The sequence below is a fragment of the Meleagris gallopavo genome, chromosome 2 (assembly GCF_000146605.3).
Source record: "Meleagris gallopavo isolate NT-WF06-2002-E0010 breed Aviagen turkey brand Nicholas breeding stock chromosome 2, Turkey_5.1, whole genome shotgun sequence".
NCBI classification, from domain to species: Eukaryota; Metazoa; Chordata; class Aves; order Galliformes; family Phasianidae; genus Meleagris; species Meleagris gallopavo.
This window is the reverse complement of record NC_015012.2, coordinates 24,233,940-24,258,548: the sequence shown is the minus strand read 5'-3', so window position 1 is coordinate 24,258,548 and position 24,609 is coordinate 24,233,940. Positions and strand designations below refer to the sequence as shown.

General features: G+C 35.5%; 2 protein-coding genes across 5 annotated transcripts in view; one reads left to right on the top strand and one right to left on the bottom strand.

Annotated features, from left to right (window-relative positions):
- ABCG5 (ATP binding cassette subfamily G member 5) overlaps positions 1–11,469 on the top strand; it is a 13,941-nt gene extending 2,472 nt beyond the window's left edge. The window contains 9 exon segments of the mRNA XM_010706765.3: positions 95–227; positions 1,414–1,553; positions 2,599–2,728; positions 4,775–4,988; positions 5,244–5,449; positions 6,472–6,610; positions 8,627–8,812; positions 9,622–9,734; positions 10,799–11,469. Coding sequence (XP_010705067.1) covers positions 95–227; positions 1,414–1,553; positions 2,599–2,728; positions 4,775–4,988; positions 5,244–5,449; positions 6,472–6,610; positions 8,627–8,812; positions 9,622–9,734; positions 10,799–10,995 — 1,458 coding nt within the window. The 3' untranslated portion in view covers positions 10,996–11,469.
- The window catches only part of DYNC2LI1 (dynein cytoplasmic 2 light intermediate chain 1), a 21,536-nt gene continuing 8,384 nt past the window's right edge, over positions 11,458–24,609 (bottom strand). For 3 of the 4 annotated variants that reach the window (XM_010706766.2, XM_010706769.3, XM_031552381.1), the window contains exons 8-13: positions 24,528–24,605; positions 23,499–23,575; positions 23,069–23,139; positions 22,601–22,698; positions 21,174–21,266; positions 11,458–13,006 (exon numbers count right to left, since the gene is read on the bottom strand). In XM_010706766.2, the coding sequence (XP_010705068.1) occupies positions 12,941–13,006; positions 21,174–21,266; positions 22,601–22,698; positions 23,069–23,139; positions 23,499–23,575; positions 24,528–24,605 (483 nt within the window). In that variant the 3' untranslated portion in view covers positions 11,458–12,940. Of the gene's footprint in view, positions 13,007–18,188; positions 18,220–21,173; positions 21,267–22,600; positions 22,699–23,068; positions 23,140–23,498; positions 23,576–24,527; positions 24,606–24,609 lie in introns of all 4 variants that reach the window. The other variant, XM_031552382.1, reaches the window with a different exon arrangement.

The window sequence follows — 24,609 nt, the reverse complement described above, 5'->3', positions numbered from 1 at the left end:
TGCCTTTTTTTTCCCCTTCAGTTTTTGTTTTTATGAGTATCTGAGTTGCTATCTGAACACTGATTGGTCTTTCTAAATTGGAATTATTTTTCAGGTCGATGCAGTTATGGCTGAGCTGAGTCTTAGCCACATTGCCAACAAAATAATTGGAAGCCAAATATATGTAGGAATTTCTGGAGGTGAGAGGCGTCGTGTCTCAATTGCAGCCCAGCTATTACAAGATCCCAGTAAGTACCACAAAGAGGATTTTGAACATAAAGTAGAGCAGTGCTACTTTGTGCTTCTGCCACGGACTTCCTTAGCCCACTTTAAAATACAAATACATTTTTTAATCTGTAATCATTAAAAGCTAGCCTAGTAATGATGGAGATGGATAAGCCATAATTCAGGTTTGTCATTAATCTATTATTGGTCTTGGAAAGGAATGAAATCTAAAATCTTAAGGACTGAACATCTAGATTCTTACCTCTTTCTGGGCTTGCCCTTCCCACATATGCAATGTTAGTAGTGACACATTAATTTGTAGTTTATAGAACCAATCAGAGCCCTACATATGCAAGCACTGAGTCTTGCAGTGGAGCAGCTGACATTGGGCCATGTATGTGTGTACTTGATGGGGTCAAAAAGGCAGTCTGCACATGAACTTTGCTCACTTGGAAAAGAAAGAAACAAAAGAGAGTAAATTGCTCAGGAGTATAATAGCTTTCATGTGGTCTTTCTGTTGATAAGAAGCCAGATGTTGATGCACACCATGCTTCCATATGTCTTAATTTTAGTGTAAAGAAAAAAAAGTTTAGTGAATGAAAATTGAAGCTGAGTAACAGAGAATGAAGCTCATATTGTAGTAATTCTGTGTGGATAAATCTAAAGAGAAAAATCTTCTTTCCTATACTTAAATCCTAGGATAGAAATGCCTCTCCTGTGCTATATTTCGCCTACATGAAACTAAATGATTTGACTGTAACTTTTACTCTTTCATATGCAATAAAACCGTGAAGAAAATGCAATTTTAAAAACTGCTTTCGTTTATAGAATTATACATTCTGCATTCTCGTGAAACTCTTGATTTGTTCGTAATTAATTTCATTATCTATATATTTAATTCATATCGTAAGTTCTAGCTAATTATTTCAGCCATATTTACATTTGTATACATGTTGAATTTTACCACAATTCTTCTTAGAAGCAAGTGTACATTAAATCTATCTTGCTAAATTACGGATTTCACTTGAACTTAGAAAAAATCATTCTGTTCTTATTTGTTGTGTAGTTCCATATGTGTCTGTGTTACACACAGAACTTCACGTGTACAGTAATTTCTATAACATTTTTCAAATTAGCTTCAAATGCAGAAGCCATAACATTTGCTCTCCATTTACCTGAGTCTTAATGTTATTTCTTACCATTAAACAGAGGTCATGCTCCTTGATGAACCAACAACAGGGCTGGATTGCCTGACTGCAAACCAGATTGTCTCACTGCTTGTGGAACTTGCACACAAAGACAGGATTGTGATTATCACCATTCATCAGCCTCGCTCAGAACTCTTCAGGGTAAATGATATCTACTCAGCATTTGATTTTTTTACTATCCTTTTTAGTACGTAAGTTCTTTTCAGAATAAAAGGGCAATATCAAATATAGTTGTGTTAAAATTCTCCCTAACATTACCCCCATGTAAACATAGGCTTGTCTTTAACTTTACGAATCTGGCCTTCTGCCACTTCCAGTGCATATTAGGATACGCACTGCTCTGTGCCAATAGCTCTGACACAGTGTGCATAACCTTTGTGTTATGCTGCTATCCAAATCAAAACACTGGGAGAAGCCATTTAAATTCCACATGTGTACTGCCACTGTGAAAACTAGCATTTTATTTATTGTTACAAATGCTTGCAAATCAAGATGAAGCCAAGATTTGGAATAGAAAGGGGAAAAAAAAGCTTTTATTTCAAGTTTTCTAGCTTCACATAGGTTGTGTGGCATAGTCTTCCTTACCAAGACTATTTTGAATTTGCACCACACCATGAACACAAGGCACTTCTCTGGCTGAATAAATCTAGTGTGAGTGATCACAAAGCAATTGCAAGTGATGGTGTTCTTCTGGACTGGAATTGGTCCCGGTGCTTTGGGAATGAGCTGAACATAGCTAGTAGGAGCTGGCAAATGTACACCCAAAGAGCAGTGCCCTTTAAGTCCTTAATACTTTAGGATAGTTTTCCCAATAATTTGGGAATTTTGCAGACTGAGACTATTAAGCACCAAAGGAGGCCATCAGTAAGTGAAGGTACATTAGAAATAAAGTCAGAAGTCCTCAGATCTTCTTTCTGTTCTTGGATTAGCTCTGTACACTGCTGACTCCAATAATAATGAGAAGCACTAAGTTTTAAGAGCTTACAAATGTGTCATCTTGCATAACCACAGAGAGGAGTGATAGAAAGCACAAACTTCCTTTGACAGAAATATACCAAGGAAGTTTGAATGTGTCAAATCTATTTTTCCCGTCAAAGCATATTTATTACCAAGACAGTAGCTGTACTCAAGAATTAATGTGCTTCTTCCCAGTATGTATTGCTACAATCTTAATTTGCCCCCACAGTTATTTGACAAAATAGCCATCATGAGCTTTGGAGAAATGGTTTTCTTCGGGAACCCTATGGAAATGATCACATTTTTTAGCAACTGTGGCCATTCATGTCCTGAACAGTCAAACCCTTTTGATTTCTATGGTAAGTTTATCTAAGTTGTTCTGGTAAAGTGAACGGGTTTTCTTCCCAAGATAAAAATTTTTCCATAGGTAGGAATGTGTTTGAATTTTTTCTGACTCCACAGTTGTACTCAGCTCAGAGAAGAAAAGAGAACATCCACATGTGCATGGACAACATGAAACAGCAAAAGTTTCAGTCCTACTGCAAACACAGCAGAAAGGAATAAGCTAGCAATGAAAAGGAATTTTCATATTTATTAAATTTATTAAACCTCTGGGTTCCTGATGGCATGTCCCTATGTTGATACATTGAATGTAAGGTTATTAATTTGATCCCAAAACTATGGAAAGCATTCACGGATGTTTTTGATGCCAAAAAAAGTGAACAAAGTTGTTGCTTGTTGGTTAGGATAGAAAAACTAGAGGATAACCAGGGAACAAATGCTGAGATTTCAGAAAGTTTGGGGAGTTTCTAATACCAGGGTGAACTACTCAAGTAGAATAGATAGATTCTTCTGGAGATGATGAACAGGCTGTTTGCAAAAGCTTTGAGTTTCGTTCTACTAATTCAGGATCAAAGAAGTATCTGTAGCAGATTTTTAAAATGAGGCTTGGATTCACTGCAAAGCATCTGTGTACCTGACCTATGTGGACAAAATGAATTTGTCTGTGTGTACATTTGTGTGTGTATCTTTTAAAATCTGGTATACAGGCTGATTTCTGACAATAATAACTGAATGTTAACCAGGGAATGTGACCAATCAAAAAGCTGTGTTGAGGAAAATGGCGCATTCAGAGAAGGCAGTGTTTTTCTATTGTCTAGATGGCATCCTAAATTCAGGGAGAAGAGAGGATGGTTGTTGACATGAAGCTGGAATGGGATGAAGCTGAAAATACTGGTGTGACAGTAAGGATAATTTTGTCTTCATGAATGTGAATAGTCTTCAAATGCATAGATGATTTGAGATTTAGACCCACCTTTAAACAGCCTGGTAAAGAAAGTACCGCATTCTTCAAATGTCAACCTTTGAATGTGACAAGAAAAGGAAAAATACAGTTTAGAGCTAAGAATCATCAGAATATTTAGTCTTCAGAAAATTGGTAGTTTATATTTTTGTGTGATTTAATGATGTGAATGAAGGCACGGATTCTGATATCATTTACACCAGCAGCAGAGGAAAATAAGGTCTTATGTATTGAGCATGGGTTGTACTATTGAAATGTTGCATGCTTTGTATTTAATTAAAAAAAAAAGTACAAAAACATGATAGGCATTAGCTATTTGGTCTCGTGGCTGGTCTATTTCATCTTTTTTTTTTTTGACACTGCCTGGTTGTCATTTGTTTCCTGTGTGTCTTAGAGCAAGTCACATTCAGCTGGTTTTATAAGGTGTGGCCCATTTTTGAGTGTTCATGTTTAGAATGAAGTCTTCAGTTCACTGTTAAAGGCAGTTTGCTAAATTCCAGTTTTCAGAACACTAGGGAATATTCATAAGAATTCCAGTTTTGAGGACAAATTGAGACTGTTGGACAAGGGCTGCAGATACTCTTTTCTCCTGTTAATTTGTCTTTTGAAAATGAAGATAACATTGTAAAACTGCCATCTAAGGATGATATAAACCTTAAGAGTAGATCACCTTTCATCTTCAGCTGGGAATCTGTCTTGTTCTCAGTAGCAGTAGCACTTCACTGGTGTGCAGGAAGAAGGGCGAAGATCTGACTACGGAGCACTTAAGTCCTTGCATTTCCACATAAGCCTTGAGGGTCCTGCAGAGGCCACAAAACGGAGATATGTACTGTGATTGTACAGTCATTCATTCATGAAGTTTCCTTTACTCCTTCCTTTATTTCAGTCAACCTTTTATTCACAGCTTTTAGGATAGAGACGTGGAAAGGTTTATTGCAAGGGAGGAACAGATAGAATCATTACAGAGTCATAGAATGGCCTGAGTTGAAAAGGACTCAAAGATCATCTAGTTTCATCTCCCCTGCCATGGGCACAACCTCTCTGGGCAAAGATTAAGACGGCAAAGTGATGTACATATGCTAAGTATTTTGTAAATTTACAGTGGATCTGACTTCTGTGGACACTCGAAGCAAGGAACGTGAACTTGAAACGTATAACAGGGTTCAGGTGATTATATCGGCTTACAAAAACTCGGAGATCTTTAGGAAAGTACTGGAAGCCATTGAGAGAACAAGGTTTATGAAAGATCTTCCCCCCATACCATTCAAAAACAAAGACTCACCTGGTACCCTTTCCAAATTATGGTTTCTTTTAAGGTAAGACTTTTTTTTTTTTTTTAAGAAAATCATTTTTCTTTGTTCTCCTTATCAACTAATCTCTCAGGCTTTTTTCTGTTTGTCTCAATAGACTTCTTTTGTTATTTTAGTCTATCACTTCACCTGTCTGTCTTTTCCATATTGTTTTTTGGGGGAATATTTTGTATGTAAGATATGTTCAAAGCTAAATACCCTATGAGTACATGGTCAGTCATAACTAAGAGGTATATTGCTATTGTTTTGTTTCATTAACAGGAGGATAACAAGAAATTTTTCTAAAGATAAGTTGGGCATAATCATGCGTCTCCTCCAGAATCTTCTGTTTGGCTTGTTTGTAGCGTTTTTCCTTCTTAGACTAACATCTGACCTGGAAAAAGGAGCAGTACAGAACCGTGTGGGTCTCCTCTACCAGTGCGTGAGTGCTCCTCCCTACACAGGGATGCTCAACGCTGCTGCCCTTTGTGAGTTTCTGTCCTCTGCTATGTGCAACAGCAGGTATTGCTGCCACTATTTTGTAACTAGGAGCAAGTAGTTTTTGAAGATTGTCGTTTAAAGGTTTCCTACAGTTTTAGGTAATACGAGAGTTGATAGGGAAGCATGAAATTCAAAAGTGAAGCAACAGCAAGCTTCACAATGCAGAAGGGTAGCACATCCAAGAAACTCCATGTTTACTGTGCTTAATGTAGCAGTATGCCCCTAATCATAGATCCATTTGAGTTGAAAGGGACTCTTAAAGGTCGTCTAGTCCAACTGTTTATTGCAGGGGAGTTGGACCTGCAGCTCAATCAAGTTGCTCAGAGCCCCTCCAGCATGACCTTGCATAACTCCAAGGGCAGGGCAATCCCGTCCACTTCTTTTTACATCTGACCTGGGTATGGAGATGTTATTTTGAAAGCCTGTGGCATAGCATTAAAGGACAGGACAAAGTCTGGGTGTAAAATTTACAGCCTTAAGTAAGATCAAACACAAAGACAAGGGAAGGGTGGAAGTACAAAACAGGCTTGAGGGTAAAGAAGTATAGTTAAGTTTAAGACTATTATGTGATGATTATATTTCTATCAAAGGGTGTTTCCCTTACAGCTACCATTGATTAGTCACACAAAGACCAACAGTAGTTTGCATTTACAACCCTAAAAACTGTTCCGCTTGTGTCAGGAATGTACACTGCTGCCATCACCTTGAGATCAGAGCACGTCAGTACGTTATCCAGTGGTGGCAGCTTTTCCAAGACTCTTTTTGTATCTACAGAAAGAGAAGAGTGCATGCTGCCTCCTCATATCTGTTTTACTCAATATAGAAAATTCTGCAGGGACCAAGTTTTGCAATTACAGTGGGAAGAGGGGAACAGGGTGGTTTAAACAGAATGTTTCTGATAAATGCACAAAGCTGTCTCAGTGCTTAATGTCAATTTTGTGACAATAGGTCTTGGTCTCTTTATTTAAAGATTATTTATTTATTACATATTAAATTGTATTTAATCCAGTCCCACCTTTACGTGCTATCAGCGACCAAGAAAGCAAAGATGGCTTGTATCAGAAGTGGCAAATGCTTTTAGCTTATATCATACATTTCCTGCCCTTCAGTATTCTCAGCGTGTTAATTTTCAGCATCTTTATGTACTGGTAAGTACTTGTATCATCAAATGGATTGTTGTTTTCTTCTTGTATCTATTTCAGTTCCTTTGTCAGCAGTAAGCCTCCCTGAATGGCTCAGTGCTATTTTCTCTCAGAATGATCACAGAGAAAATTTAAGGAATGATTATGCAATTCTAACCTTTCTCTTCCAGGCAGCATTAAGATTAGATGTACACTTGTAACGAGAGGTGTCAAATAGGATCAAGGAGTTGAGTGGCCCTCAGGAACTTGCTTGTCTTGTTGAAAACTAGTTGAGTTGCTGAGGTATTTGCAGGAAGGCTTTGTATTTCATGTAGGTCAAACTTTGAATACGCATACACACGAAAGTAATAACAAGTAAGCATGTAATGCTGGCAGAATTGATTCTCAAGATAACTATTGTAAAAGATACAATGGATACAGGAGCTGTTCTGCTGTAGCTTTGCAGCGGGATACCATTGTTAATTCGAAAACAGATTAAGTCCCCGTAGGTCCCCTTAACTGCTTGGGTGTGTATTACTGCAAGCTGTTAGTACTGCCTGCCTCAGGCAGTACTGCCTTCAAAGTCCTGTTACTATTTCCCTTGAGCAAGTGCTGGGATGCACTCTGCTCACTTGAGCACTTCCACTGCTACGTGCCAGTGAGCCGATTTCTGAGGACAGTGTGGTTTGGAAAGTATATTTTAGGGTCACTGATGGAAGGTCTGTGGAGCTCCTGAGAGTCACAAGTTACTGTTTGTCCCAAGCTACTGTTTGTCACTCATATGATATAGATATCATATGATATAGATTTTTCTAGCTGGACAATATTCTAATAGTTTATATTATCCTACCATTCTATTGCTCTGATTTTCTCTTCTCTGCGTTAATTTTTTATTCTGTCCTTTTTGTTTTTATTCTCTTTCTACACCTATCCCAAATTTGTGAGTCTCTATCTATACAGCTCTGTATTAGAGCATTTCAGAGAAGGTGATACTTTAATGCTAGGACCTTGGAGAGCTGCTCTGTCTGCTCTCATCTGTGATTAGAGATTGTTCAATACCTGCTGGCTTGGTGATTATTTAGTACATGAAGAGTCAATGTTCAGCCACGTGTTTATAATAGACTCTTTCAGCATTACATGCAAAATATGCTACAGGAAATCCTGTGAGAAAATTAATAGCTCTACTTCAAGACCATGGTTTGGATGTGGTGGATTATAAAATATGACAGAGTCCTGTGACTTTTCATATTCATTTGAGCAATGAATATGAAAAAGAAGTGTCAAATAGCTGCCTGATAAGCAGAGCATGTGGTATGTACTGGTATGAGGCAACTTTGGAATGAAATATAGTGGAAATGTACTATGTCACATGTAATTAAAGGTTTTATCATCTGTCAAGTTTGCTAAACAATTGCTAGCTTTGTTCACTTTCTAGTCTTTAGGACAAATTGGAGGGGGACAGTTTTCCTTAAGCGAGGGAAAAGCAAGGAACAGTGTGTAGTTTATTAAAGAGTGTAAAAGTATGGAAGATATTGCATTCGGATGAATTACACTTACAGGAGTGGTGAATTCAATTAGCCTTCTATTCAATTAAGATGAGTATACCTGTTTTTACAATTACATGTAAGTGCAGAAGTGCAAGATTCCATCTATTAATTGTCTGCATAAAGGTGTTCTTTAAATATACGACCTGTAAATAACAACTCTTACTGAATGGACTCAAAGGGGGAGGATGTTAGTTTAGGGGATCATTAAAGGCATGGTGGTTATCTTGATGTAACATATTTTTTCTACAGTTACATCTTTACATAACCCTCTTTAATCTAGATGGAGAAAGCTCATACATCTGCAGTTACGTCATGAATTTAAGTTGATGCCCTTTTTGTTAAGGCTCTGTCAAACACACAAAAAGCTAAGGGATAAACCCTTAATAAGCGACGATTGCAGAAATGAATGAAAACAATAATGAATGGTACATTCCAAGTCTCATCCCAAACCAAATTGTTTAAAAATCTCTCTTGGTTCGTTTGTTTTTTTGTACAGGACTGTAGGGTTGCATCCTGATCCTTTCAGATTTGGAGTTTTCTTTGCGGTTATCTTGGCGTCCCATGTAATTGGTGAACTTCTCACCCTTGTGATACTTGGGGTTGTTCAAAACCCAAATATAGTCCAAAGTGGAGTGGTGCTGCTTAACTCAGCAGGCGTGGTAGTGGGAACGGGACTCGTAAGGTAGGAAAACATTTTATTTCATGATGGTGTTGCCATTAAAATAGTGTTCTTATAGATGAGTTTCAAGAAAAATCTGTATTGCTTCAGAGCAGTGATGCAGAGGAGAAAGGGAACAAAAGTACAGCTGTTATCTTCAGAGAGGAAGAACTATCTAATCATGTTAGACTTTGTACTAAATACACGCACACACAAATAATAACTTTAGATATCTGCAAAGATATTAAAATGTTTATTTATTGTTGCAAAATGGCATATGACTTGAAGATAAAATTGAGCAATTCAAATCTATCAGCTCAGCTGAATTATTTTACTTAACCCAACATGATCATATGAAATGCTGTCCTTATTAGAGAATTCTACTGAATTAAATCCTACCAGTTTTAATAATTGCTGGAACTTTCAAACGTTAAATAGTGGCTTTAGAAAAAAACGGTTGTTCTCAACAATTTTATTAATGTTCTTCTCCAGTTTCGTCATTCAACTTTTCAGATATCTTTTTTAATTTGTGTAAACTCAACTACATACAAATATTAAATCAATAAATAGCTTACTAAATGTGAAGGAACATTACGATGCACCAACAAGAGGTTAGGACTGAATGTTACAACGCTGTACCAAAGTCAGAGAGAAGTTTCGTCGCTGTCTCATTTAGCACTGAAATAAAACTTATGTTTGAAAAGCTGAAATTTACAGCCAAGAACTCTTCCTGTAACTTTCCTACAACCAGAGAGATTGTTTCAATTTAGGGCATTATGACAATTATGACATTATGACCATTATGACAATTTAACTTCTCTGTTTCTTAAAAGGACCATAGAAGAAATGCCAATGCCTTTTCAAATACTCAGTTTTCTCACCTTTCAAAAATACAGCAGTGAGATTCTGGTAGTCAATGAATTTCATGGCCTAAACTTTACTTGTGGTAAGTATTCAGAAGTATTCCTTTCCTTTCTCAAACAACAAAATTGTCCTGATAACTTGAAGAAAACTTGTTAGTTGTTTAAAACATCCTGAACTTACTGATTAGGAAAAATGTACTGTAACTGTATCTGCAAGCTAGATAAATTGTCCAACTATTTTTTTCAACCATTCCTCATTCTTTCAGTTTTTCATCTTTTTCTTCTTCTACTGTTCTTTTTTTCTCCATTTTGGAAAGTCAACTTTGCAGCCTACTATGTGTTTACCAGAGCAGTTGCACAAATAGAGTAGCAATAGAAAGAGATGGTAGAAGATCGAATATCAGTGCAGGGAGCAGTACACATAACACCCATCCAGACATTTCCTCTAACTCTAGTGAGGCTTCAGTTCAAATATATTAGCATGGCAAGTATTGAGCAGTTTCGATCTGTCAGGCTGTGCTTCACTGTTTGTGAGCAAGGTAAGTGAAAGACATTACAGTCAGGTTGGAAGGATTAGAAGGATGATGTGAATCTGTCAACAGGGGGAAAGCTTTCAGCTATTGTTCAGTCTTAAGATATTTTTGGGCTTTGTGGACAGGTGCTTGTGCTTCTCTCCAAGGCTCCATATCCTTTATGCACTATTTGTCATCAATCTCTCCTGTCCCTCTTCATTAGAAAAGTGTACGTGGCAACTGTTTGAATACAACCATAAAAACAACTGTTAGAAAATGAGTCCACGACTTTGGTAGTAGTAATTAACAGCTGATGTTTAATGGGAATGACACATCTATCATACTGGCCAAAGTGTGGCCCCTCTATACCTTTCATTTACTTGGTATGAACAAAACAGAAAGCTCCTAGAGACATTTTGTTTGTTTCTTCAAATAACATGGCCTAGATTAACTGCAGAAACACACGGTATGTCTGTTCTTAACACCAAAAGGGTGAGAGCTGTAGCTGTGGGCTTCATTCATCATTAAAATAACATTAAGGCTAGACAAATTAAATGTATGAACCAAGATAGTGAAGCCTGAGTTTTAATTTTACTAATTGACTTACTGAAGGAATTATCTTTTTCTTTTGACAGATGGAGACAACGGTTCCACTACAATAAATGCTGCATGTTCAATCTCTCGTGGCATCGAATTCATTGAACAAAACTTTCCTGGTGCATTATCCCGATTCACAATGGATTTCCTGCTGCTCTATGCTTTCCTACCAGTACTTACCATTATAGCAATCTTGAGCTTCAAAATAAGAGAGAAGATTATTAGCAGGCAGTGAAAAAAGGTAGCAGTACTAACAAAGCTTCAAAGCTTGATCTGCTGGATTTTATACAGAATTTAAGCAATCAAACATATAGAAACACATTCATCTTCCCTTGCTTGATTCTAAGTGGACACTTTCCATCTTAAAAAACAATGTTCTAATAAGAGTGTGAATGACTTCCTACTATTCCTGGTATTCCCACTCTTGTTTCCTCCCCCAAATCAGCCATTTCAACAGTATTTGTTTTAGAGGACTTTTAAAATTTGATTTAGTCTGCTGATGTGTTCATTTTTCAACAATGTATCTAATGATGCTCTAATGTTTTCCCCAGTACTATTTTTTTTTTTTTTGGTAAGCTATTACCAATAAGCAGAGAGGCAGAATTGCTGAGTAAATCTAGAATTGTTTTTAAAGTAATATGCTTTGTTTTGTTACCATCTGTGGGACTTCAGAAAGAGAACAAACCAAATACTGTAATAAAAGACAGAATCAAAAAATCACTTTAATCTTATGCATCCTATCCAACCACAGCATCCATGAGTACAAGAAGCAACTTTAAGCAACACAGAAGTTACCAAATGTTTTTGTTTTGTAAGCAATTCCAGATCATAGAAGGCAGTTATGCTATTTATATTTGCTCTTTCTTCTTGGTATTCAGTTCTAAATCTTGTTTTGGAAGCAGTCTGTGAATTAGTAGGGAAAAAAAATTGTTTATTAATAAAGTATCAGTTCAACTAGGGAAAAACGTACATAAAAGTTGTCTCCCTTTTTGTGTTATTTGCATCTTTCTCTGGAAATTATTCTCATGGGATCATTAACATAAAAGGGGTTAATTTATCCAATTAGTAAATAGAAATAAGTAACTCTCAAAACTGAAAGCTTACTAGATGCAAAATTTGTAAGTTTTGTTTCATATTCAGTGAATAAATTATTTATTGCAGAGTTAAATATATTTGTACCTTAAAATTCCATAGTAAAATAATTAGTTTAATTTTACAGTTTTAAGATAACACACATTTTAATAACAAGTATGGAATCCCCAAGTTAATGCAAGCTTTTCACTTAACTGTGAGGCCAAGATTTTCTTCTAATTATCTTTATGTATAATATTCTCAGATACAAAAGTTACACCAACAAAAATTCAATAAAGAAATACATGAAAAAATATATCGAAAAGGATGGAATGATACCAGGTTAATTTGTCTTTGCCATTTTTATGCCCACATAGAGAGTTGTTCATCAGGGAATATTCTTGCATTCTGGTCTGCCAAGTGCCTGTTTTGGCATTTACTCTCCAACAGGTCTACAAGTCTGAGCTCTCAAGAGCCATCTCTGGCTTTAACACAGCTTTGTCTTGCTTGTTCTCAGAAGACTCAGCCCAGCTGTCTGTAGTGAGGAAGTCCATTTACAAAAAGCCAAGTATATTTAGGCCAGCATTTCTCTAGCTTAGGTTGAATTAATTAAATTAGGAGAATTAATTAAACTTCCACCACAAACCAAGTATTTTTCAAATTTATTAGAATGACTTCTAGCATTAGAATGTTTGACAGAAATGTCTTGTTTTGAATTCTGTGAAAAGGTATTGAAACACTGCAGAGGAAGAATCAAACTTTATGATACTGAAGATGAGATAAAGAAGACTTACGAATTTTAGATCAGGTCAAAATTGTTTTTAATTCTATTTTGTTCTGCACATTTTTCTGGAATTACTCAAATAGGTCAAATTATGATGGAAATGCATTCTTATGCTTTGATTTTGAAGATGCCTGGTGTACTTAACCATGGAGTTCATACTTTGGGTGCGAAAATTTGTATGCATTTACACACATGATTAGGGCGGTATCGTTCAAAAAATACGTTGAGTAATTTGTTACAAATTATAAAACGGATAGGACTGACTGATGCCATCTCCATATTCAAATCTTGCAAATGTGAAACTTAGGACATCTTCAGCAGTTCATCAATCAGGACCAAAATCCATTTCTTTCCAGGATTTGGAGGCATTTCTTTTGTATTGTTCAAGTTCCTGAAAAAGAAACATACATAGATATTAATATCCTCATGACTAAAAGCGAAAAGATATATTAGCCACCTCGTCAATTAAAGCAATTAAAGATTAGTCACTGTAGAAAAAAATAACTAGATGGTTGTTACTTCTAACAAAATAATACTGAAAGGGTGGCATTTGATACATCTGCTCTCACATAATGACATAGAGAGCTAGATTTATTTTTTTATATTATTATTATTTTTTGCCTAGACACTTGCTTTCTAAGGTAGAAGAAAGTTGGGACCCTTTCTTAGATGTTTGGTGTGGAGAAGCCAAACTCCACAAACTAAAACATATCATTACATGTCTTTTAAGAACAGAAAACAGTATTACTGAACTAAAACTAATTTGTCACACAAACAAAGCATCCAAGTCAAGGCCTTTCAAGGAGCAAAATGGATTGGCAATTCCTTAAGAATATGGAAAATAAATGTTTTTTTTTATGCACAAGAGTGAACTATTGAAATCTTATACACTGCGTTAGAAACCCCTACAGAACCGAAGCCAGATATACTAAGAATATGTGTGATATACACATGGCAGATGTTCCCTTAGTGGCCCTGCTGTGGCCATTGAAGTTTAAGCTGCATTTTGTCTTTGCTACCTTTCACAATCTTGTCCAGACAGCAGTAAGCAGAAATGTATTTTGGAGGAATGCAGTGGTTGTTTAGGACATCAATGTACCGTATCTACCCAATCTATGGTATTGGATATTCATGGAAATATTCATCACTGCTTGGGACTTTTCAGGAAGTGCAGTAATCAAGACAGACAGTGATGCCACGCTTTTAATTTTTGTATATATATATTTTTTCAATTAGAAGTTAAAAAAAAAAGTTTCATGTGCTACTGTTCAGTAAAAGCTTACACCTGCATGTAAAAGTAAAATGCAAAACCAATGTGGTAATTACAATTACACATCTTCTAGATGATAATTAGATTATTAAAAGCAAACAGAGGCTCAAACTGTGGAGATATAAATAGTGTAAATTAGGTGTGAAGCATGGGCTGGTCTGTATTATGGGGTACTTTACAACAGTGGAACATCAGCAAGGTAAGCAAATGACCTCATTTCAGTCAAATAGTGCTACTGGGAATTCTTAAGCCTGTAGCGGAAGGTTCTAGCAACACTGCAAAAAACAGTTTCATTTTCAGGATTTTATAGCTTGGTGTATGCTGTTAGAAATTGTTTCTGATAATTTTTTTCCAGCAAAAAAAGCTATTTTAAATGCACTTTGATTGCTTTTTGTTCATTTAAGAGTGATAAGATACTTGCTCTAATGAAATATCTTTTAAACCTAACCATGTGCTATTTGCAATGAAAAAAAACACTATCTTACTTAGAAGACCACATTAACTCTCTTTTAACTGGAGCACACACAACAAATTTAATTATACTGGAATTTCTCATTGAGTTCAATTAACTGCAGGTAACCTTAACACATTGTTGCTATGATCTACCTGCAGTATTAAGTTCTGTATTGTAAAAAACGTGCCAGAAGGTCTTCTAAGATAGTGATATCTTGTGTTTTATGTGTAACTAAAAAAACAAAGCTAGATGCACATTCTGAAACACAGTTGAAGGTCAGATTTAAAATGGGTTACCTGAAAAGCTTCTAAAAGCAAATGACATTTAGACAGCTCTATGATCTGTCAAGATACTGAATCAGGCTGTGCAAACATACTGCTGTAAATAGGACTGAGCAGGCAAAAATTATGTTTTTTATTAGTTGTTTCCATTGTTTATTGAGGAATTCATGCTAACAGAGCAATACAGTAGCAGCTAATAGCAACCACTTCAAGAGAAGTTAACCCAGCAGCTTTTTTTATGAGCTTCAAAAGAGCCATGCTAATTCAGGAGTAGTACAACTCTTTCAGTAAGATTTCAATGTATTTCTATTTTTGCTCCTAAGTTTACTTAAGAACCAGGAGCTTCTCTTCCCAAAATGCTTTAAGCAGAAAAGAACATTCATCCTTTTGGAAATTCACTCTCAAGCCAAAAAGAGAGACAAAATACAGATTAAAATTATCTACCAAAGCAAATAAGTAAAGCTAGTCTCCAGGAGTCACAAAAAATAACGTCTATGCACTTAAGGTTGAAGTAGCTTGGGATGATGAGAAGAAAAATGGGAAGAGGAGGGGCGGGAAGGAGAGAAAAGGGCTGGACATAAAGCAGTGATAAGTATAAATGCAGTGAAGACCCTCCAAATTGCTCAAGTGTTTAACATGAGCAACAGAAAAATCATTGCCTAATAACTGTGAGGAAACTCTAATGAATTTTCTCTTTCAGGCAGTAATTTCAGCAACTTCACCAGCAGTGCAAAACTATCAGAAAGCACCACGGGTTTATGAGCAGTAAGAGGATTTCTTGATTAATACATATCCTTCTGATGCTGACAAGAGTTGAGTTCTACAGTTTACTCACTGATAACTGATGCAGAACAAACCGTGTCTAAACGTATTAAGTTGCATTATTAAATACAAGTCCAGTGAGACTGCATATTGTTTCATCTTTAAGCCAGTCTATACTCAGTATTTTGTTCCCTCACTACTAATATAAAGTAACTGCGATCTCGGAATGTTCTGAACTGGTGGCAAACTTCCAGCAGTTCGGTAGTAGAAGTAGAGATAGAGAGAGAGAGAGAGAGAGAGAGAGAGAGAGAGAGATAATACTGAGATATTTTAAGAAGTACATGTATCCTATTTGATGCTAAGAAAATAACTTCAATTCTAACAGCTTTCTCAAATGCTACAGAAAGGGGTAAAAATTTTGTTTTGTTTTCATTTCCTATTAGATTAATAGTACTGAAAAATAATTTGATCACGGACAATGCCAGGAAAAAAAAGACGTGTTATGATTTTAATTTATTGAAAGTCTTCACAGTGATGTTTTTTTAAAAACTGCAAGCTTGATTTTTTTTTTTGCCTGCCCCAATATTTGCACATTCCCTGTCTTTTTCTTGTTGTTGTTGCTGTCAGTTTTTTGTTTTGTGCAGTCTTTATTAAGTCTTTATTAAGACTGATCATACAATTTCCATTGAACTGGTAGCTACACAGCAAACCCTGTTTGCTACAAATTATAATATATCTAATACTAAGTCCTAGTTTACATATATTTTAAAGGTCAGAGTGGATTTTTATAACATTTAAGTATATTGCAATTTTAAATAGAAGATGTGCAAAATATGTCATTTTTACAAAATTTTAAAAATACGTTTTTAGTTAATTATGGCCATACTAAGAATATTGATAACATCTCAGTTACCATTATATTAAAATATTTGTGTATGTGAAGAAGCTTTATATATGAAGACCAAGCTTTAAGGTCACTTCTACAGGTGCTGGTAGCACCTAAATAATTAGCCTTATAAATGTATCCCTTCTGACTAAGTTTTTCAAGAAAGGTGGATAATTCAGCAGAACTTATTTTGCTGTAATTTTAGCTAGCTACAAGTCAGTTTGCTTAAAACCAGCATAAATTAAAGGAGTGTAGCTATTCTTCCACATAAAGCAATAAATATTTCTCATTTTGCTATATACGTAAGAGGTATATCAAAGGAAGACTGCATTTATTCAAAGTGAAATGAGAGCAAAGAAATAAATAGGATTATATGGGGAAAAAAATACAGAAAAGAGCCTTTAACAAATGTGCAGATTCAGGAGGACAAATGCTGTCAGGAGAGTGTATTTCCTTAGTTTTGGTGTAAAACAGAAAGTAAAATAAATCCCCATAGATCAGCAATGTACATAGGGGGAAAAAAATCTTTCAAATACAACTTAAAGATCACTTCAGAGACATTTCTGACAAACCCTTCCTGCTCATGAGGTCAAATACTACAAACATCAGCAGATTTTTACAATATACTGTACTTACACAATCACTGAAGAGATCTTCTTTCCAGACTAGAACATCCTACTACAGAATATACTTCCAGGTAAGCCCAGATGATCACAGCTAGAATTAAGCTTCCTTTTTTTTTTCCTCCTCTGAGAACAATGTGTACGTCATACAGATCAAATTTACAGAATTAATAATTGCTTTCAGTGTGCTTTGAATGTTTTGAATGTTATTGGTGTGCCAGCAACTTGTCCTAAATGCCTCAACTCTGGCTAAAAGTGATTTTTTTCCTTTTCTTTTATATATATTTTTTAACCTTAATGCTTCTGTACTTCTGTGTCGCTATAAATTCTTCAACTGTCAAATGGGGAAGATCCCAGCTATCTCATAAAGGGATTGAGAAGAAAGACTTAACTGATGTTTGTGAGGCACTCAGATAAGATAACATTACCACACATTCTTAGAGAAAAAATTAATACTTTTGTGTTCACTGAAGTGTCTGAATGGCAGGTTGAGAAATAAGGTACACAAAGAATGAGTATAGTGAAAAGAAATACTCAACAACTGAACTGAGACATCAGCAAAATAGTATATGATCATGTAATTAAAGACAATACTGTAATGTCTACAAACAAGGAGCAAAATTACGATTGCAGGAAAAGCCTTAATTGTTTCACTGCCTCAGTCCTAAGAGACTGGCATTGCGACTTTAACTGTCTTTTTTAAATGTGGTTTCTGACTGAACTTGCTCTCAGTCTGGAACACCGTAAAAAGAAACAAGTACTAGGATTAAAATAAGCAACTAAGATTCAGTAGAAGTTTAATAACTGTGCTCTAATAAGGCTCTTAAACCAACACTAAAATGCCTGTATTGTACCCATTTGGGTATGTTTTCATACAAAACCAAAAAAGCTTACTCTTGGCAGCTGTAACAACACCCTACATAACCTTCCTCACAACATGAAGACTAGCACTTCTCTGGAGAAAATGAAAGATGCTCCTGCTGTAAAGGTGAGTGTCACAACCCTTTGTCCACTAACACTGGACAGGAGGTTCACAGCACAGCATGATCTTCTATTCTGTTTAATCTGACATGCTCTCCTGAAGTTCTGCAATATGCTCATAGCAGGACAAAATGCTGTGAAAAATATGGCCGGTTCTCATGTTGGCCAATGTGTGATTAACTGTTCCCAGCCACAATCAGATACCAATGGGGTGTGAATAACAGTGTCAGATCTGACACCGAAGAAGACACCAGTTGTGAATGACATGATTCATTAGCCCATTATTGCAACACAGGACAGATGTTTTAGAACCAACCAAGTGAGTGACATGGTTTTTGATCCAGAACCTAAAAAAAAAAATAGTAATAAGATAAATCTACAGATAGACAAGTTTGGTGTTTGTGTGACTCATAAGAGGAGATAAATTTACATAGTTTTATTTCCGCGTATTTCATACGTTCAGTGTTGCTTATTCTGCTCCAGCCCTCCTTTCTTCTGTTTTACAGGTTTTACAGCCTTGTTCTTGAAGATATGCTGCCATTACTTGTAAGCTGACATCGAAAGACACCACCTGTCTACCAATCCCTAACACTTCAATTTTGCGTAACAGTGATCTGCTGGTACTTTGGCACTGACTTCAAAGAACCTAACTGGGAGGCTATCCAATCCCTTGAGCTCGAGGTTACCTTTAACATTTGCTTCTATGAACAAAGCTACAGTGAAATATCCAGATAAAAGGAGTTTTTATCCTTTATGCAGACCTCAAAAAGGTCCTAGATGCTACAGGCTCTCAGAGAATAACTCCAGAGCATAAAAAAGTAGTAAACAATTACAAGAGCGTTATTTGATATAAATCTGCAAGTAATGGCTGTAGTTTAAAAACTAGGAAAAGAATTCTGAAAAGACATAACTGAGAAAGGTAGAGAGTATATGTAGAACGAAGGTACAGTGTGGAAAAGGTAGCCACAGAGCTTTCCAGAGCAAAGAGGTTTAGTAATAGGGTGGTAAGTCTCATCCTCAACTCTGAAAATAATAATGAAGCAGAATATTCTGGTCTAAAAGAGTGTATCCTTCTCACAGCTAATTTTATATTAAGAATATCACACCCAATGCTGAAGAGACACATTTATTTCTCCACAGACCCCAGCTGCACACAAACTCTACGAACAAGGAAATCCCTGGAGAGAAAATCATTCTGCAAACAACATGGATTTATTTAGAGACTGGCTGGTGCTAGGGCACTTCCTCACAAGTGGAAGGTAATAGAGGAAACAGCCTTGATTTTATTAAACTTTAAATTGCTATGGTTATCTATAAATCAACCACGAATTATTTAGCATCCCACTTACAGCCAGAATTTCAGTCAGGTGTGCTAATTGTTTTATCAGATACATAGACAAGACGCTATTTTATTTTTATTGTTACAATATTTCTGTGTTTGTTTTCCTTTAAAGCTTATCTTTGAGATAAACAAGCAAACCTACAGTCCAAAGTGGCACATTAACAGAGTGTGTCCAGGAAAGAAAAATGAGTTAAAACAATTTCAAAATGTACCCTGGCATGATATGAAACTTTCATATTGCATTATGATTACATTAGCAACATGCTCCATAATAAACATTTCAATATATTGTTCTTCCTAAATAATAGATAGTATGAAGGTCCAAAAAGTAATAGCAGACCTATGATGCATTTAATGTTTTCCTTTAAAAATTGGATTTTTGTGCCACTTTTCATATAAGTGAAAAATTCAAAGATATCTTAAGACTGTTAACTACGTAGTTGGGGTTTTTTTGTTTTTGTTTTTTAAAGATGTACATTGCTATCTTGGTGTATTTCAAGTTGAATGACATTCTTTGAGAATAAAACATTTTAATAATGTGCAAATAATCTTGTAATAACTGAACTTTATGATAGAGAAGTTTAGAAAATAGGTGCAGATAACAAAAGTAATTTTCTCTTTAATGCTCAAATTACTTGTAGTAGTCCAACTAAAAGAAACTACACTGGTTTCCAACGCCCTTGAACAGATTAATGTTCTAAAAGCTTTTCTCTTTTGTTTAAAAACAGAAAATTTAATAATTTCCTGCACGATTTAATCAACGCATACCAGCAACTTGTTTTGCAAGATGTTGCTATTATCTAAAAATAACTTAATATGCCATATAGTTATACTGGGTATAAGGTTGTATTATAAATTCCAAAAGCAATGTGCTTTACAAGTGTTAATGATTTCTAAGACTGCTTTTGATATAACAGAAATTGAGAACTGACGCCTACATTAACAGGATGTTACAGGTGATGTGCAAGTTTGAATTGCTTTGTTCTTTCACACTATTAATGCATTATTGCATTATTTCTTTGGATCAGGTAACTAACTATAAGGTTACAGCCTGTATGCAATCTAATCAAACTGTAATAAAAATATATGAAACAATAAAAAAAAACAAACAACTGGATAGCAGTAATAATGAAATACTTTGCTTTCTTTTACATTAATGCAAAAGGATGGAATTTGTTATGGTATTCTACAGTTAGTTGAGATTAACTGCAGTGCAGCTCAATAGAACTGCCTTTCATTTTAAGCGGGGTGCTCTGTAAAAGTATGTGAGACCTAAATTGGTACAGTCTCTCTTTAGAAGGTTTCCTGCTCTCATCAGCTTGAACTCCTGTTATAAAAGCCTCTTTTAACCATAGTAATTTAGTACACAAAGAAGTTAAATGAGAAGCAGATGGCCCACGTATAACTTCTGAGAATTTAGCAAAATTTTTCTCAGTCATTCTAGTGAAGAATTTTCTCCATGTGAAACAAATGAATCTTTAAGAAATGCAGAATTTTCCACGTAAATATGCTATATTCCTTCCAAAAAAAGACAAATGTATAAATCTTGAATTAAGCTTGACAGACCCATACCTGTGATATTGGTAAAGCCTACATTTCTACTCATGGGAGGTTTTACATTTATATTGATAAGGCAACAATCTGACCTTAGCCAATTCACCATAGAATTATCTATAAAACTAATTTATTTTTAGTGAAATGATTCTGGAAGAGAGAGGAAACGTTTGAGTTATTCACTTCTAAAGTGAGCAGCCTGGAGATCTAAGAACATTCCGCCTGCAATGTGTCTACCATAAGAAAAAAACCAACAAAATAGCTATGTGGAAAAGAGTCCCTGAAGTAAAGTAGGAGTTATGTAAAGACAAAAGGATGATATGAGTATATTCTACAATTACTTCAGCAATGCTGGTGTTTCTGGAATACCTGATTGTGAAGAGTAATTGAAGAACAAGCACACACCTGGTTTTTCTGAGCTCTCATGACATCAACTTCATGCTCAGCATATTGTGAGTCCTGTGCAGGGTCCTTGCTATCTTGTAAATCACTGAAACTCTTAGAGGAAGAAATGAGAGAAACACACAAGGTAAATTTTATCTTACTTTACCTTCTGTTCCCTTTACAAGAATAGGCAGTGATATACATAAGATGGAAGCATTTTACTTGTAATAGAAAGGTATTAAAATCTTGCATTTATGGATAAAAAATTGCACTATGGGATACAGATCAGATAAAGCAATACAATATATTATCTTGGTTTGGTAAAATTTTAAGAAAGTAATGGTGCAGAGAAAAAAAGCAAAAATCCTTTCTGGCCCATGACATTTGGGCATAGTTAAGGAATGCATCTCAGTGACTTGAATACTCAAGATGATGCTTCATTTAAGGTTGCCAGAAGCATTATTTTAGTATCTGTGAACCACTTCAAGAGTTTATTGCTATCGTTTTGCCTGTTCTGAAATTTCATTTACTAGACTTCAGAGAATAATGCATTTAATTCCAAAGAAGAAAATACATTAACAGAGAACTTTTAAATAAGGTTTTTTCAGATGTTGCACTGCATATTTCTCTACAGTCGTAACAAATGGAAGGTAGCAAACAGTTAACCATGCAAATAACAGAATAAAATAAAGCAGAATTAAAACAATCATAAAATGAAGTGAAGGAAATTCTCATTGTACTGAAACATCTTTGAAGCTTAAAGCATATTTTGGAACTGAAGAAGAATGGAAATCTCACTGACAGAGCTTGCAAGATGAGAAATGTATCTGGACACAGCTAAAAATGTCAGTGTCAGCTCTACCCTTAAATGGGGTAAATTCTGAGTAAAGGATTGCTACTCTGAGTTATCTTATCGTTTAGAAAGGGTCAGAGTATCTAACTTTAGAAAGCACCTGCTAAGGTTCCATGATGTATGGCACAAAGATACAAAGTAACCATTCTGGTTGCCCAGAAATAATTAGCTGAAGAGGCCAAATAATTACTGTATTGCTTTCTGGCACTTATATCTACTTGCAGATTTGAATAACTGGTATAGTGTTAAAGTTATGGTCAAAACTGAGTCCTGTGCAGGACTTCAGAAATTGAATTTAAATGTTCACATCCCATATCCAATAATTACTAGCTGTGCTAGTAGGGAGAGATGGACAGAAACTGCATGGCGTTAAAAAGGCTATGAGCAAAAATTATGTGAAAAATAACTTTATAGTTTTAGAAAAGTAAAACCAGTCTTTACCATCTGGGTCCCACTGTATAAAGAGGTTAGAAGAAACAGAACTACCAAATGAGACTGAAATTCCAGTCACTGGACTGGAAAAGCAATAATTAGTAGTAATATGACTACTCTTCTAAGGGAAAAGAATCTGTGCAGCAGACATGTAAACACCTACCTTGGGAGGAAATGTCTTCTCAAACACCTTTTTCCACAGTTCTAAAGGTGTGTTTGCACGCATCTTTCCAATGTTGCTGTCAGAGGTGGGTGGTGGCCCTAAGGATCACAGCACAACACAACATAATGTTATAACAACTGATATGAAGTACTGATCCAGCTACTTTAATACTTTACCTTCTGCAGTGACAAGCTGCTACAAGCAGTCTGGGAAGCAATTCTATATTACATTTTCTTTTAGATCAAAGCTTCTTGATAGCTTACTACTTGAGTAGTCCTGATACTTCAGTAAGTTACCTGAAGTAATTCTCAATAATATAAATACTGAATTGCACTTTAAAATTTTCCATGCCACTTGCTTCAATGATGACTCAAAACAGATAGTGTGTTTATCTTGTAATAGCTTAAAATTTTTCTAACTTTCAATACCAATTGAACAACAAACACAATGAACATCAAATGTCCCAACCTATTTGGCTCAGTGAATCCAGGCCTGCTGGGATAAACAGTGGTTTGCTGTGATCCACTGATACGGACTTGCTAAACAGAAAAAAGAAAACATGTTAAGAGGACATTTAGTAATAAACCAGTAATTACATTATCCTAGCTAAGAATAGACTCGTAACTGGGCTTTGCACAGAGATTTATGTAAGCAAAAATCTATTTAATTATAATGGTGCCTATATTACTATTCTGTCAGCTCAGGGAATAAAATCAAGAGTTATCACTACTCTGTGCAGAGATGTGCAGCTGAGACAGGAATAAAATTCCACAACAAGAATTTTTGCAGAGGTCATCTTATTGTGAAGAAAATAGAAGTTTTGGTCATCCAAGTGTTTTCGTTAAACAGTTTTATAGACTCTGGGTAAGACATTTAATATCTAGACAATCCTTGTTACCTTCTATCGTAGCCAAATGCCAAGTGATTAATAAGAGCACGAGCTTTCAGCAGGAGAGCCTCAGATTTACTCGTAAACTAAATGAATTAGAAAACAAAATATACATTATGATTTTCCATCACAGGAATACTACATTACGATTTTCCATCACAGGAACACTACATTACATCATCTGCATAGGCTATTTCAGATAGAGCTTGGCTAATCCCTGACCTCAAAAAAATTAGTGTATGCTTACTGGATTTACTACAATAAACAATTTAAAGAAACAAACTGTTCAGTAACTAAAATAAGCCACTGTCACAAAATGGCTTTATAGAAATGAAGGCTGATAAAATTATAACCACATTCGGATGTAAAGGAAGCCTAAGAGGCAGCTGTTTTGGGTTGTGAACCTGATTGTGAAGATTTCTGCCTTTACTCAGGAGATGATCTGAAAAACTCCTATCAGTTTATATTCCTGCATAAATGCTTTGTCAAGTCTCGCGGTTCTCTTGTGTTGGTAGTTCCTACTCATTAGTGTGAAAACGTCCTTGGTTTTATTCTTTGCATGCGTGTGGTGGTAATCTATGCTTAAATTGCTGTGAAGTCATGTCTCTGGAGCCAGGTTTTAAAATCTTCAGAAGCCTGCCCACTAGACCTAAGCTAAGTTCATGCTTCTACCAAAGAGGCCGGTTTGCTACTGTTATCCATCTAGATCAAGCTCTTATTCTTGCCTGTTTTATCACACCAAGAAAAACTTTTGTAAGCCATACAGTAAACTGAACATTAGAACTGAGTTTGCTAACAAATAACCACATTTTATTTTTGCTGGCACAGGGCATTAGATCTTTTGCTTATATAACATGTATTCATCCATCTGCTGACAATACCTGTAACCTATTTTACAAACTAGCTCATTAAGAAAGCTACTGTAAAACTAATTCAACTCTGTCTTCTCTAGGATTTTCTATTTTCTATTTTTTAATATTTTGTAGCACAAGTATTACTCATCTCATTATTTCTTAATTAGTAAGTGAATATAAATACCACCAGTGATGCTCCATAATAATGCGAAACAAATCGAAGTGTCCTGCTTATTATTTTCCTCATTTCAGAGTCAAACTCCTAA